The sequence below is a fragment of the Spodoptera frugiperda genome, chromosome 10 (genome assembly GCF_023101765.2).
Source record: "Spodoptera frugiperda isolate SF20-4 chromosome 10, AGI-APGP_CSIRO_Sfru_2.0, whole genome shotgun sequence".
NCBI lineage: Eukaryota > Metazoa > Arthropoda > Insecta > Lepidoptera > Noctuidae > Spodoptera > Spodoptera frugiperda.
In genome coordinates this window covers 7,701,276-7,718,348 of record NC_064221.1, presented here as the reverse complement: position 1 = coordinate 7,718,348, position 17,073 = coordinate 7,701,276, and the positions used below count along the sequence as shown (strand labels likewise).

Below are 17,073 nucleotides of genomic sequence, written 5' to 3'. Positions count from 1 at the left end.
GCATAAAAACAACGGACTAGTTAGATAAAGCGCTATCTACGACATCCGGGTGTTTTCACCCGACGCGACGGGGAACTGAAGCAACAATTACCTATCACGTGTGAACGTCCCACTGTATTATGCTTTCCTGGTAATACGCGAACACTTTCTATGGTGTGTGTAAACTTTCCCTAGTGGCGATAAGCTACAATTTATGTGACGTCATTAATTAATTCCTAGCCACTGCTTCCATACGTAATAACGCACCTGAAAAAACTTGTAAATGAAACATTGACATCAGATTTTGTTCGTTGCTATAAACTCCACGCTTAGCAGACAGAAATGGTGTAGTATTTGGCAGGTATTGAGTAGCAGAACAGCTCTTAGGACACCCGCAGGAACAGTAGAGGTGGTCATAATTATACGTATTTTAATCTGTCGTGAATATACAGCTTATTAATTTAAAAACAAACCGTCAAATGGACCTGCTACTTATCTTCAACCATCTTCCCATAGCACATAAGTACTTAAATTCTCCCAAGACCTCGCAGTATGACCATGTACCTAAAAGAAATACGTTGTAATAACGTCCTCACATAATGTCGCATGCCGGTTAAACGCACCTAAAATGGTGGTATCGCCCATCCGGTGCGGTTGTGCAACCAACCACTTGATGTGCGGTTTGTAGTGGATCATCTTATTTTTGTATTAGGATGAGTATGTTGGTAGCTTGGTAGCGCTTGTCGGGGAACGTTTATGGCAGTTACGAAGGCAGAAGCTCAAGTATTACGAAGTGACAAGCTTTTAGATCTTAATCTGAAGTTTGGTCTGGATTGATCTCGGTTTTTGACAAACTACAATTTGAAATTCAATGAAACTAATGTAACTAATGGCTAGCGGGTTACCTTCAGCTCGAAGACCTGGAGTAGGAACGGGATGGTTTTTAGTTAGTAAGAATCTGACACTCACTTTCGCCTCACCCAAAGTAGGAGAAGGAGACGTACGTAATTGAATGAATTTTCCCTAAAAAATATACTAATTAATGTCAAATTCAATCCAAATACAAAGATTTTGTATTGATATCATTTAATAATTTCACCTGTTAGCAGTTGTTAGTAAGGAGTATTTATCTACACCCGTCTTTTTGAAATACAAAGTTGCTAAAGAAGTACCTATCAATTTTAGAAAGCATAAACTATTTTGCAACTTAAAAACAAGTACTCCTGTATATAAATACAAGTATCATTTTAATTGTAATAAACTCAGTTGTGAAAGAATAAAATGATCTTTCAGCTCTTAATCTGTACTAAGTGTAGTCTAGGAGATCGCCCGATTATTTGTTACGTCATCGTATGTATTTGATTAAGAGGTTCACAGTTGCTGCAAGCCAAATAAAAAAACTAATCAGATGTATATATACTGTGTTATTACGCAATTAAGGTGTCGAGTGGTCGGAGGATTTATTGTTCATGTCTAGATTAAGCGGTTAATAAATAATGCATATTTTTAGGGTACCGTACTATGTCAATCTTTAGTGTGTTCGATACATTTTACTATCTTAAGTGTCGTAGTGTCATGCCAATATGCATCACTCTCTAATATTTTATTATTTTCTTATACAAAAGTGCAGAATCCTTTATAGTTTGATTTTATACCAACAGGATGTTCTTTTAATAGGTCTATGACATCATGATAAGAGACAATTTAAGCTAAGACAAATACTAACACACCACTTAAAATTCGACTTTGACATTGACTTTCAACACAGAAAATACGACAAAACATTCACTTTTACTCGTCTCATCAGTATTCTAACACCATCACACATTAAAAGATCGGTTTTATCTCCGTTTCATGCCGGCTTACTTTATGCCACTATCTCTTGGACTACGTGCGTTGCCCAGTGAACTGGCGTTTGGTATCGTTTGGTATCGTTTGGTATTAGGTATTCAAAACACACAGTGAAAGGCGAGCGGACTAGAAACAGTTCAAGGTAGATAAGTCAAGTTTGATCTGTCAAATGCATAACACATTGCTTTGTAGAATGTTTAAATTGAGACCAACGTCCGTGTGAATTCTTCCTTCCTAGATCATTTTGAGGTTATGTCACCTATGAAGATGTCGTTGAAGTTTTGTGTTGTAGGAAGTGAAGTGAGATTCTTTTGTATTTGATTTTCTATGTGTCCTATATTTTTTTGTGGACTGTTGTAATCTAATTCTGAACATGTCGATTTTCGAAATTGCTATTTCATAGTATTCTATTTAGTGAATAATAGCAGTAAGTCCCCGGCTCACGGACTATTTTTCAAATGAGGCTCAAATAACATAAAGGCTTTAAAGTTATAAAATGATGACAATGACACTGAATTTCTTTAATCTCTTTGACGCGTCACTGTAATTAAAATAAAGATTTCGTCTCAACAGATAAAACTTTAACATGCAACTAAGTTACTAAGTAGGCATTAAAACCTTTATCCCCCACTAAAATTATATCCCGGACATGTAATAAAACGTATGACGTATAACAGCATTAAGTTTAATAAAATATTCACCCGTTACATAACAGTGCACTCGAGTATTTTACGACTTAATTTACTGCTTGACCGAGTATACTTTACTGGTTCGTAACTCCGTACATAGTAGAGGTACATTGATTGAAAACCTATTAATATCTTATGGTATCCTGGTAGAAATTTGTAAAGGCTTGGCACCACGTTATGGGCGCCTAGTACATCATTTGACGAGCTGGGTGTTTGTTTGATTTCAAGTTGAGGATCTATTAAAATGGATAATGAGCTGGAACCTATAAATACTATAATAATGGTACCATCCTTGTTAAAATTTTAAAGGTTTGGTTCCAGATATATTTCAAGTACCTATATAAACCTGTCTGTCTCATTATAGCTTTTCCCTTGTCTTTTTATTGCTCATAAAACAGAGCTTTTATACTTAGACCTTTAGCAAAACTTCAATGAACAGTACATTATTTTTTTATCATAATTCCTGAATAAACTACGTACTTTTCAGGTACATTACTTGTTTAATTAATCTGATGAAGAGACGAAGACTTACTTGTTCAAAGATTTCCTTGAGACGTTTAACTTTTTTTGAACAGACGTTGAAAAAAAGGAATGGTATACACGCACATGTAACATAAGTACCAGGCTACCATAAGCACTTAGAAACGTCGAGAGTTACACCACTTAGCAATTAGCCTGAGAGTGTTTCAAGAGCTGGGAGTCTGGTATAGTAACCTCGCTTAATTACTAGGGTAACAGAGGTCACTGGGAGATTGTGTGTTTTATAATATGGAAAGTTTGCTTTGTTTACTTTATGAGGATTAGTGGAATGTTAATAATTTTCCTTTCAAAGAGCTTACTTATTAGATAATGTAATTTGTGTCCTGTTTCCTCGTCCTTTAGGGCAAAATTCCTACGTATAACAAGCTTAGCCATTTTAGATACTCCATAGATACCCCTTTCCAATACGCGTAGCTATAATCACCATAATAACAGTGTTCAATTGTAAACCCATGCAAACATTGTTCGAGTATTCAAAGCTTACCATCACTTTCACACAATTATTGCTCATATTTTCCGTCAGATATCGATCGCAGTCAAACAATGAGTTCGACGTGTGGGCGTCGGTTTGCAACACTATAATATTTCGGTGTTGTGCAAACCAGGATGTATAAAGTGTGATGTTATGAACTTCTTACGAGTTATGGTCGCCTGGTACCTTGAATCTGATAACTGGTTAACAGGTGATACTATTTCATACTTTGACTAGTTAGTAAATAGTAGGTAACGACTGATTTATTTTATGTATCCAATCTACCTTTATATCTAGCCTATTATACTCAGAGGGATAAAATAGAGGTACACCTACAAACACATTATTTTTACTTTGCCCATAGTATGTAGTATCCATAAATTAGTCTTATAGCACTACACTGGATATTACTGCAGATTATATGTATATTCTTTGTAAGAGCTGTCAAACCTGATAATCTCTATGTATACTACTTCTTTAACAATAGAACCCAGTACTCATTGCGTAGCAGTTGCAGTTTCGGTTACTCGACCAAAAAGACAGAGAATGGTAAAGTCACATCATGATCGGCTCAATAATTTTAATGATTAGATACTCAAATGCCATTCAATTTTAAGACGCACTCAAGAATAGTTCTGTCGCTACAAATTCTTTATAAAAGACAGAGATAGCACGTTATTTAAGTACCTACAACTTAAAAATGAGTATTTGGCGTAAGCAAAACCCCCAAAAGGCTGGCAACGCACTTGTAACGCCTCTGGTGTTTCAAGTGTACATAGGCGGCGGCGATTGCTTACCATCAGGTGATACGACTGCTTGTTTACGACGTGTTCAATAAAAAAAGCATTTTATTCTGTCTTTTTCAAATAAGTAAGTTATCAGATGTTTTTTAGTAGCTACAAACCCACACAAGTTCAAGTCAACATTTTCGTTCTAATTGTCGTATCGTCCAGTTTTTACCCAAGTAACCAATTAGCCATGTCTAGACTCCGAAGTATTTATATGACAAATGCAACTGTGGGCGTAGATTTACTTACTGAATATTAATCTTTGTGACATATTATCATATGCAGACCTGTCACATAGCTTGAATTTAACATATAGCTGATATTTGTTGCTCAATTCAATGGATATGTGTCAATATCAATCTATATGAATAAAACTAAGTTGTTCCTTGTTAGATCGTTACGCCACTCTAACTCGAGAATTGCTAGACATATTTTCGTGAACTTACAGTGGTTTTTTATCTTGAAGTGCCACGTCACACTGATATGAATCTCCTTCACTTAAAAAGATTTGCTATAATCTCCACGCTTTACAGGATAATCGAATAGTTGACAGTTCAGACAAAAAAAGTTAATGTTTATAATCCTTAAACCTTTCCATAATTCTGAATCATTACTATGTTACTATTTAGATTTTTGAACACCCTTTAATTTTTTTTCTAAAGCTCTGTCTTAAAAACTAACACCTTAAATAGACATTAGGAACAGATGTTGCTCATGGGCAAATGTGTTCCATCGTAGGCCGTATCATCACTTACCACCAGGCGAGATAACGGCAAAACGTCGACCCATCAAATGTAAAAAATAGACATAGATTTGAGAGGCTCTTTACTAACTCATTTTTCGTATCATCGCTTACCACCAGGCGAGATAGCGGCCAAACGTCGACCCATCAAAAGTGGACATACCTAGATTCTCATTTTTAAGAATAATTTTAAATTCCACAACAATTCCACCAGCCCTAGTCCACGAGAAACAATTCAACCGTCAGTGAACGTACAGCGATACAAATATACAATGCATGAACACGCAGCGTACAATATTTCGCAATCACCGCGCACGCGCGCCACTCATCGGCCAATTCGACGCGCCCGTGCCAAATGACAGATACAGTTTATTGTTTCGATGTTATATCCTTATATTTATGTAAGAACACTGTGTACCTATCGTAATCAGTTGCATTGTTGGAATAACTTCCTTTAAAAGAGAAACTAGATATGTATGACCATAAATGGCCATAAACTTTTTTAGAAGTATATAGTCTGTGGTCCAAAAGACGTTTAGAGTGTCAATCTGTCAACTGCTCATTTGACAGCTAGGTGACAGTAGTGATGTCACTTCTATTGTAAATAAATTAAATTGTGACGGTTGCACACGAATATTTATTTTTCGTGTCGGTTTTAAATTCAGAATGCAGTTTTATGGTAAGCGTCCACACGCCCGCATCGTACGCATCGGATTTTAGTTTGTCTTGTATAGAAAGTCATACAACTGCGTCCACTGATCCGCATCGTACGGACGCATCATCGGCAATGCCTACATGCGATACGTACTGATGACGTCATACGGAATGCGTGCGATGCGGGCCTGGGGACGCTTACCTTTAATCAACATTTACATACCTACCTACTATCGATCGATCGATCCACACTATGTCTGATCGATTTATTAACAAAAATATTGTGTAGGAATATTTTGATTGTAATATTTACAGAGGACTTTCGGTCAATGTAAACATTGACATTTGATAGCAATAGTTATGTAAACATAGTGTCTGACATATAGATATCGTATTATTTATACAGGTAGTTTATGGTTAAGTTGTCCTATATTTGATATCTTTCAGTTTGGATTGTTTATTGATGTACGGGCAGTAAACACACATGCGTTATTTTCCTTTCTTTGATGGATATGGCTCAGAGAGCCAGACCATCACAGATGGGGCCCATTAGGGCTCAAAGAAGGAGCGGTCAGAGTGGGAAAAGCGATTGGATGATTGAAGAAACTTGGAATGCCTTATCAGCTTTTGGGGGGGGGGGGGGCAAAAATCTATGAAAAGGCATTCCAAGTTTTAAATATTTTTTTTCAGTTCATTATTCGCATAACAAGCACTTTGGTAATAAATTAATAGGATTCTGCTCGTTCCAAATTCCAAATCATAGATTCATAAGTAGAAGAACAAACCTGTTAGAACCTGAGACCACATATTGACAATATTGCACCACAGATACATCAATAAAGTCAATATTTTCTTTAAATTCTTCAAATATATACCCAGAAGTACCAGGGCAACATAATGATAGAGAAGGTGTCACGTCTATTAAGGCCAGTAATGTAATACCATTCAACATACATACGTTTAGTAATGTCATAATGTGTAAAGTATCATTAGAACAAAAACCAGTGGTTCAGTAGACAATGTGCGACGACTTGGAACATAGTATGTATTATGTTACATCACAGTAAAGATCATTTATCAAGAACTCTTGATCAATACTCTAATGGCTAAGATTAAGTATGAAGCAGAGGGTGCTGTGTATAATTATACCTAATGAAATGATATCGATCGCCATAGAATAATTGTTTAGACGTAGGTATTACAAATAGGTATAAATAATACAATTATGTAATGTACTTGTGATAGAAATAAAAAAGTAATAATATCATACACACTTTGATCAATTAGACAAATTCTTATTTTTGTGTAATAGGGAGTAAAGGAGACGAATGGACTAATGATAAATGATTAACGACGCTCATAAACACCCGCAACATAAGATGAGAAGAGATACGCGTTTCAAAACTTTTTTATGGTATAAGCAGCTAAACGAGCAAACGGATGATGGCAAGCAATCGTCGCCGCCCTTGGGCACTCGAAACACAAGAGGCTTTTTGTGGGTTAGGTTAAATTTAAGGGAAAATTAGGATCGGAGGTAATTAGGCCTCCTGTAACCTCACTCACACAACGCAAGCGTTGTTTCACGTCGGTTTCCTGTGAGGCCCTTTTATTACTCCGGTCGAACCGGCCCATTCGTGTCAAAGCAGAACTCTCCCACACCTTTAAATCTAACCACCAAAAAGCCTTATACACAACTATCAACGTGTCGTATCTACACGAATCACATCTCTGATCTATGCCAGTTAAAGCCAGCGAAGCGTGTACCAAGCCTATTGTTTACATCTCCTAGTATGTAGCATTGATGGGCACGGCTTAGCATAATCTTTAAGTCAATCAGTTCTATCCATATTATTGATAGGTTGCATTTGTTCCGCTGCAGGGCAAAGGTCTCTTTCCAAAAGAGTATGTGCATAGGTACTTTGATGTGCAATATTTATGTTTTGAGATCAATTGTGTGAAGGGGTATGATAAATAAATGGAATTAAATGCTGTATAGTCTTGCTTGGAAATCATCTTCATTAATTTGTTATTGTTGTTGATCGTTCGTCGTCGTCTTAATAGCGTTACCTATGCTAAGGTTGTGCTTGTTTTGTTTAAGCGAGAAATATTTGGTGCAGATTTCAGATCCGGTGTTGTGTTAACGGTGTCATTATCCTCAACCAAAAGTTATCAAGTCTGCTGAGTAAAACACAAAATTTGGTTTTAATGTAAGCTGTGACACTGCTCTCAGCCAATCCAATAAAAATAAGGATGATAATAAGCTACCACGATGCTTAATAACGCGAGAGAATAATGATTTGTTAAATAAAATTGAAAGATTTTAAAGAAACACCTTTAAACTAGATTAATCTGACGATCTTTTGCCATACACATCTCTAACTAACTCCTTATTCACCTTTTACGTCACCAGTTACGTCATAACATTCGAAATTATCTTTCTGTGACACATCTACTACCTACCTTCGTTATCACTAAACCAAAAAACATAGACATCGCAACAGATTTAATACTCTCAGACGTTGATCTCCATATAATGCTATTTAAATGCCAAAGTTTGTCGTCTTCGCCTCAACCGCTTTCGCGCGAAATGGATTAGTATTCTCGTGGCGTCCTCTCGAGACAGATTTAACTGCTGAGCGTTCACTTTCCAAGAATACAGGAACTAGTTTGTTTTGTCATGTACACACTACACATAGTTGTTGAAAGGTTAAAAGGATTTTGTTTTCAAGTGGTTTTGGCTTTTGCAGAACCGTACTTCTGAGTCGGAGCAAGAGTAGGTACGGGGTGATTTAAGTCAGAAAGAGTCTGACACTTCATTTCGCCTCAGCCAAGTTGGGAGGGGTAAAAAATGATATTCTGCTCTAAAAAAAGAAGCTTTTAGCTGCCTTGTGAAGTAGGGTAAAAGGTAAAGGTAGGGTAAAAAAACCAGGGTAAAAGGAGCTCAGAGAGATGTAGTACACTGAGTTTACCACTGGTTTAAATTTCATTGAAAAATTACGTATTTGTATACGTACCTACTTATAGACAAAAGATTTTGCGAGAGATGAAGCGATAGTTGAGCAAGTGAACTCATTGACACTAAAATTCGACAAGCTATGTTGAAACTTATAATCAAGCCTTTAGCTTTTCAATTCATTCATTGGACCTGTGTTTAAATGTCCTTAGTCCAAATGCAAGCTCATGAACTACTTTTAAAATAAAACAAATGGAATTATTACGAAAATTGTTCATTTAACTTTATAACTTAACTAAAGCAACATATTTTTACAATTGCAATGACGACGCGACAGTCTCGCGATTGTTACACAATCAGTTTTGATTGCAAATGCTATGATTAGATCGCGTCCGAGACTAATCGGTAATGAGGACTATTTTTCTTCAAATTGTTATTCAGTTGACTTGTAATGAATTAATATTTCGTAATAAATATTACACGCATAGCTGATTTATTTATTTGTGTCATATAATTTATGTAGTTTAATTTTAACCTGCTCAACACGCTATTTTTGAAAAGAGAAAATCAATCAGTGGCTTCTCCCGCCTTGGGTGAGATGAAGCGAAACCGCGAGAGGGGAATGTTGGACACTTACAGATTAAAAACCAACTGTTCCTACTCCTGCTTGGACCTAGAGCCCTGGTAACCCGTTCGGCCAGAAACTGCTGTTTTATTGCGTCATTATTTTCGAGGAGGATAATAAGAGAGATAAATAATAAAAAATCTGGAAAAAAGAATTTATTTAAAACACACAATAACAAACTAACCTGACGGTACTAGTACCAGGCTCTCATGAATACTTAGGAGTCATTGTTGCACTTGCGTATTAGACAATCGACGTAAATCAACTTAAGACGTAACTCCAAAAAAGTTGTATACAATGTTATATCATCAATAAAACCAGCTAGACATAGAACCTTATCTACCTAGCCAGATATTTAGGCTCAACCTACAAACTCCTATTCTAGTTTCCAAGAATTATTCGCTCAAATATTCTTCCAAACACAGTGCATTTTCAACTCTATGTCTTTTAGAGTTATGGGTGATAATCCTTTGTGTTTTATAGAGAAAGCTCTGTTGTATGTTTTGTGGTATTGATAACTGCGCTTCCTTGTTGTAGAGATGCAAATTATTATCACTATTTGTGACCTGTGCGTCTGTGGGCGTGGCATTGTGTAATATTTATTGTCGTCATATCTATGCCGGGACCAGAACACTGGTTTTGTGGACTAATGCCTCTTAGATGCTGTTTCTGGTTAGAGAATGTCTCGTTTTACGCCGTCCGTTGTGGGTATTTCGAAATACCTAGGTATATAGTGCATATCCTAAACATGTCAAAATAGTTTTAAGTTCGCAAGCCTTATAGTTTCGGTTGTGCGATGAATTCTTTTAAAATAATTAAAAACGTCGCCTCGTCAGAGTCGACTTTTCGCTGATTGTTTTTGAACATTTCCAAGATTTTCAATTCAAATGAATAGGTACCGAACCGAATATCTATGTTGCCGAATGGCATCGTCCGGAGAGGACACCCTAGACGGACAAACATCGACCAGAAGGGCCCAAGGGTAAAAGTACCCTTAACCGACGAGCATGCATGAAAAGACTGATGACTGTTGATGAAGCGAAAGACGTAGGTACTTATGTAAGATTCGCAGCAATAGGCCTTCCATTATCTCTGTCTACTCCCATGGGAGACAGGCGTGAGGTTATGTATGTATGTACCTACCTAGGTTTCATCTCTTGCGCAACCAGGTGATCGAACCTTTCTTCAATCACCCACTACGTTAAACCAACGAGGCAGTGTAAAGTTTCAAGATTATCCAAACGACCACTATTGATCTAATATTGACCATCGAATATTTTGGTACAAGATCGCAGTATTAATATTTGTTGACAGTCGACTAATAGACTATGAGAGCGCATATCATTGCCGACCGGTAGCGTTTGGTTAAGCAAACGTACCGTGCATGCTTCTGTCAACAATCTTTGTTTAAATATCTATAACCAGAGGCTAACCGCGGATGAATGTGTGGTTACGACCGTTGGCAGTGACGTTTTCCCGCCCGCTGGTGTCATAGTCATAAAAGCCAACTATAAGGGATCAGTTGCACATTTGACTTTAGGGCTATGTAATAAACCTGTACCTTGAAAATTGCGATCTCCAAGACTGCGACCACCTTCCAATTATTTTAAGAGTAATTATGGTAAAGCCTCTTAATTGTAGATGGCCCATAGACCATTTAATAGGTAATTGGTAGTTTAACCATTCAGTAAGTTAAGTAGGAACCTTGCTATTGGTCTCCTGTCATCACTTACTCATGTTCCCAAAGTACGAGTGCGGTCAAGTACTAAACGTGTATGTATGTGCATTCGTCACGATCCGTCTTATAGACGCATGACATACGGATTGACGAAATTCTTCGAACAATAATAATGTTCACCGGACGTATCAGATCTTCACTACTCTTATGCAATCCTGGTACCTGTTCCGCAGTGGTGATATCTTATTTCTAAGCTTTAAAGGAGGAAAGAAAGAAAGCCTTTTGAATATTTTTATGAAAAACAAAACCTGTTGGACCGATTTTCTTTCTAATCTCAAATTAAAAATAAATAAATAGACAACAATTTATGTCTTTATTTATTACCTACATAAATACCCTGTTGGGTGCCATCAGAATGCTAAAATACTAAAATGACAACAAAAATTACGTACGGTAATAAAACTAAAACTTGTATGATTTGATTAATCAAAACAAATGCTGGTTGTTTAAGAAATTAAAAGGCAATGATTTTCTGAACGCAGCCAAGTTGACTGATTGACATTTTGACATTGACATTAATTTATTGATTGTTTTGTTTAGATGAAAGGGGAAATGGATACCGCGTTTCGCGAAATTCGTTAAGTAGAAATAAAAAAGTAAATAATATACTGTGAAATCCCCACAAAATAAGAACGATACTAAAGAAGTGATAGATAAATCAGGACGATAAGAAATAACACAAAACACTGATCTTATAAGAATAAGTAAGTAAACATGGGATGAAACAACTAAAATACCGGCAAATAAAAGAAAGTCAAATAGATATTAATAGTTTAATATAAGTTTCTGTATTTGTTTTAGTGAAGCAGCGGTTTTACTGCAGCTCCTTGTTAGCAGATCATTGAAGGATTAGTGCACACAAGGATTCTTTACAGACAAAGCCTTTTGCTGGACAAGACATAAGTACTTATAGCCAAGTTATTGGTGAAGACATCAATTACAAGAATAACTTCAGTGTTGAATAAAACAATTGCCTATCTCCGGTAATTCCAAAATCAAAATTAATTTGCTTGCATTGTGTTTCAAGACAAACTCTTTTGATTCTCATTAGAAGAGTATCTACCAAAATGTATAGGGCTCGTCAGGAGGATTCACTGTCTTTCACAATAACTGATTGCATCATATGTATATCTGGCCCGATCATTTGCTTTATTCTTTTTCTATACATACTAAATATGTTGATCCGATGGGGACAAAGAATCATACCTGAAAGGCTTGCCTAAGTATTTTAATTTACAAAAGAAGTCAGGTTTTAATTATTGAGTTATTGGCTTACTCATGTAACTGTTTACGAGACGAGGAACTTGACTAGTTTCAAACCATGCTAGAGGCCCATCTCTCGCATGACTTGTAAACTTGTGTTCCCCGTCAAACAGTTACCTGAGTAAGCTGATAACTTAATATTTAATTATAGTATAGTCAGTCAAAACCTGAGTTTTGAACTGCATCTTTTTAGTGATACTTTCTATAATTAAGGTTTTATATCTGTGACTTCTATAAATGGAAATCTTGGTATACCGCTCCTTGTAGCCAAAAACTTCGCCTACAGTATAGGAAATATTATCTTAGAAAGTAAGACTACATATTAAACACTTCTTATCATACTGTCTAAAGTTGACTTTGATAGAACAACTTCAAAAACATGAGAATGTACGTCTTACAAATCTTTTTAAAATAAATAAAGTAGAAGCAGGCGTTACTTGGGGAAATCCATTTTACACTAACAAGTGGAACAAATATTTTGTTTTATTCTGCTGTAGGAATGTATTTTAGCATGAATCTTTTTAGTATTGTATCTAGTTTATAAGTTTACACTTTTATTTTGTATCTTACTGCGAAGAAAAGACTTTAATATTAATTTTTAAGCTTTATTCTGATCTCATGTTGTGGATGTTCTTTTTGTGATACATATTAAAAAAATATAGTATATAACTATATTTTTAAGGGGGGATAAGTCATCAAATTACCCTACTTGGGCGAGGCGAGAGGGAGTGTTAGACTCTTACTGATTAAGAACCACCCCGTTCCTACTCTCGTTCATCAAGCTGGAGCCCCAGTAACCCGCTAGTAATTTTGATACTCTGATTTAATACTTACAGTAGATTTATGTAGACAGTCTCTAACAGTTTACTATTCCATAATACAGATAGGCAGGATAATGTAATTAATTTAGAATCAATATAATCAGTGTAAAAACTAGCCAATGTATTAATAATTGGCTAGCAAATGAGTCAACAATTTAAAGGCAGTGTTTCAATATTTTTTTGGTTTTTTGGACAAGTGTAGCAAGTTAAAGTGTTTATAGATACATGAGGCGTCAGGAATTTGTGACCAGCTCCCTGATCACCGGTTTACTGCATAGATAGGGACCACAACGGGTAGGGGTTAATATCAAAGAGTTAGCTATCGGAGAGGCCAACCAACCTATGCAGGTAAACAAAAACAGGTCAAGAAATATGTCCAGATCTTTAAGAGGCATTTATTTTTAAAATGAATTCATCTAGTGCCAATAAGTAAGCTATAAACCTAAGACTAAATGAAAGTAGGTATCGTCTGAAAGTTGTGATATTATTGAGTAGGGAAACGGAATGTGATGAAAGCCAAAGATTAGTAGTAAGGGTTGTGGTTCTGCTTACCACTATGACATAAGAGCATGAATGTATTTGAATGAAATTGAGTGGTATAATAGCACAATTGTTGTTAAGCTGAAGGATAAATATTATAATGAATGTTTTTCTACTGCGATTTGTAATCAATTTTCTTATAGATCTCAAATGAATGTTTTCTAGTCTTTTAGATGATATTATTATGTACGCATTTAATGTAATCTTTTGTATCCATTTGTAGACTTATTACATTGTATCAGGTACTTTTATAATCTAATAAAAAAACTAATAAGTTAAAAAAATAATAAAAGGAAAGTGTCTTTAATTTTCTTTACAGCCTCCACTTTTTTAAGCTAGGTAATATCCCTAAAACCTTTTCCTAGTTCTGAAAAATATTATGTTGAAAACAGCATCAAAATTGGTTTATCCAAACGCGACATAATCGCGCACAAACATAAGGTCAAACTGAGAACCTCCTTTTTTGAAGTCTATTAAAATTTGATTTATTTTCCTATTTTGCACCTGAGTGGTGGAGTGTGATAACTATTTAGTTAATAAGTAAATATTTTTTATAGTTAATCATTATACCAGCTAATAGCTACAAAAAAAACCATGATGGTCCACTTATTGAACTTTTAAGTCAATGACTTTATTTTGGTACTTTGTCATGATTAAAAAGATTCATTCAGGTCTTATATTGTTGAAAAGCATGCAGAATTAACTTCCTACACAACATTAAATTTATTTGTTTACAAAAAATAAAAATTATTGAATCCATTGACTGATTTTGGCAGTAAAAGCAATAAAAAATGAACATAATGAGGTAGTTCTAAAATGCTCTACATTGATTTTTGGATTGGATTGGAAATTGCTTAATGTTTTTGAGTTCATCGTCGTCGGGTTTTAGTGATTTAATTTGCATTCCTAATTTTGTTTATAAGTAGATTGTTTTTAAGATTAGATAAACAGATAAATTGCCTATTGATAGAAGTTATTAATCGTTTAATTTATTTAATTCAAATTGATGCGGTGTATAAAAAATCTTAAAAAGTTAAAATAAGGCATTTAAAATTTTGAATTAAATGGTGCTTAATTTTATTTTTTCTCTGAATCAAATTACTTTTCCGAATAGTAAAAATTTAATATTTTCTGATAGTGTGTCTTGTTAGCTGTGGTGTCATTATTTAGATACTTATGCATTTTTCTTAAATAAGCTATAAAAAACCAAAGAAGTTTGTTAAATGTTAATAATGATGAACATTCCATCATAAACACGCATACAACGTCATAGAGGTTGTGACGTCATTCCACCATAAACACGACATGCAACGTCATAGAGGCTGCGACGTCGTATTTGGTACGTCATTTCCCGATTACCATAGTCATCCAGTAAACATACTTATTCCAGAAAATACTAAAATGGTACCAATAAAATATAACAATTTATATCCATTCTTTTTAAAAACGTAATTATAATTACTTGTATGAATTGAAAAGTTAAAACAATTTCTTTTTGAGTTGAAACGTATTGCAATTTGAACGCGACCATAAAATTTTTACTTTTGTCACATTCTGCTATGAAGGCTTCGAACAGTAGTATGTTCGAAGCTTCTCGTAGTTCGTACAAAGTTTGAGGTTAAGTGCATTGTGTGGCCACGTGTCACGCAAAAACGAGAATCAACAGTTACAGTAGCAGTGTGGTGATTTATGTGATTTAAAGTACGATAATTTAACCAATTCATTTATTTTACGAAAGGATTTGACGAGAATCCACTGCTATTCAATTTTGAACTCTAAAGAAACTGTGTTGTGCTACTGCAGTCGAAATGGATAAGCTACAAAGGTTGTATATGGATTACAAACGATGGGTGATTACCAACCCTAAGCTAGTGACGGACATAGAGACTTTAGCAACGTGGTCGCCATACCTCATGGGGGGACACATGAACAAATCACCTGTAATATCAGAACTGCTGGTCACGCTTTCCAAACTTGTGTCGCTGTTCAACGACAGGATTTTAAGGGAAACCTATGACATTAAGGAACCTTACTACGGTCTACGGCACCAGATCAAACTCTTGTTAACAATAATTCAATACAGTGAAGTTTTTGTTGAAATGTTAGTAAGAAACAAATGCGGATCGCAAGCAAAATGGACTGTGATAACGTTACTGCAAGCTTTTAAATGTTCTTCAGCTCTTGTCCTGCTGTTCAGGTACAAGGAGCTACCGATAGAGTCTCCACCAATACCAGTGTTACGAAGGAAGGAGATCTTCAAAGGGAGAAAGAGTGATGAGAACTCGAATACATGTTTTGTTCTACCGAGATCGGGACGAATAATGCGCCGTGTTAATGGATCTCAAGGCGTCGCTTTTCGTGACTGGGAGCCCATGAAAATAAAGGAGGTTTCTGGAGCGTCAAATGTGCAAGATCTGGTTTTTGCTGAGTCATTGCATATCTTGAAGCCTCTAATACATTTGGCATCGATGAGAATATTTGGCATTAAATCGTGGATGCAATGGATGGTAGCTCTTTTTGTGGATATGGTTAGTCTGAAATTGTATAACAAATACAAGAAAGAGTTATCAAGTGAACAGCAACTGGAGATTAGTCGCAGAAAGTTGGCTCTTGTGTTCTATCTTTTGAGGAGTCCAATGTATGAAGGTTATTCAAAGGATGTCATGGATAATATCCCCTTAACGCCATTTATACGCGGCATAATCGATCGTTATTTATGTCACTGGCAAGATGTCTACTTACACATGTGGAGTTCATAAAGATCTATCATGGCATAGATGTTTTGGGTTTATTAGACATGAAGAAAATGTGCCAAATCTGTCTCCCTTGTACTTCGCGTTGCGTCGCGAAAATTCTTTACCTTTATTTTTTGTGATACTGTCGACTCACGTTAATTCAAACCTTCCTAAAATTCGACGTTACCATGAGGTCCCTAGAAAAATCTCTATACATCTAACTAAATCAATACATTACTGTACACTTGATATTCCTCGTAACCAAATGACGCGTTAATTCGTACTAATCAGCATAAAATTCTTGAAAATTCGAAGTTTAAGATAGAGCCAAAAGATGCAAAATCCTCTAGTTTTGAATTAACGAGTGACGACTGTCAACTGTATGTCATTCGATGTACGAGGATATATAATAAGATGATTGTGTAATTTAATTAATTTGAACGCAACTTTCATAATTTTTAAATGAAATTAAGTTTAGAAATTGTGTCTTTTACCCCTTTTCCGTATGGATTTATGGTTTAAAAATTTATGTGTTATAAAATGAAGCGTAGCTATGAACGAGCATGGGTACCTACTTAGATCAAATCATGTTTATGACAAAATGTAACTATCAGTCACGTTAAATACAACTACATATAGATGTGCAACTGAAACGCTTTTTTATTTAAAATATCTGTTACAAT

General features: G+C 35.4%; 2 protein-coding genes and 1 long non-coding RNA gene across 4 annotated transcripts in view; all 3 read left to right on the top strand.

Moving 5' to 3' along the window:
- LOC118277601 (uncharacterized) overlaps positions 1–17,073 on the top strand; it is a 131,542-nt gene that overhangs the window by 85,899 nt on the left and 28,570 nt on the right. The window lies entirely within an intron of this gene.
- Positions 11,535–13,952, top strand: LOC126911155 (uncharacterized). The gene is made up of 2 exons (XR_007705704.1): positions 11,535–11,735; positions 11,833–13,952. It is a non-coding gene; the product is annotated as an uncharacterized LOC126911155 (long non-coding RNA).
- LOC118277623 (peroxisomal membrane protein PEX16-like) lies at positions 15,135–16,966 on the top strand. Its single transcript, XM_050696523.1, has one exon. It carries the CDS (start codon positions 15,464–15,466, stop codon positions 16,412–16,414), a length of 951 nt encoding a protein of 316 aa, XP_050552480.1. The 5' UTR covers positions 15,135–15,463; the 3' UTR covers positions 16,415–16,966.

What these genes read in the sequence shown, in the direction of transcription:
- LOC118277623 (XM_050696523.1), top strand. Translation starts at nt 15,464, where the DNA reads ATGGATAAGCTACAAAGGTTGTATATGGATTACAAACGATGGGTGATT.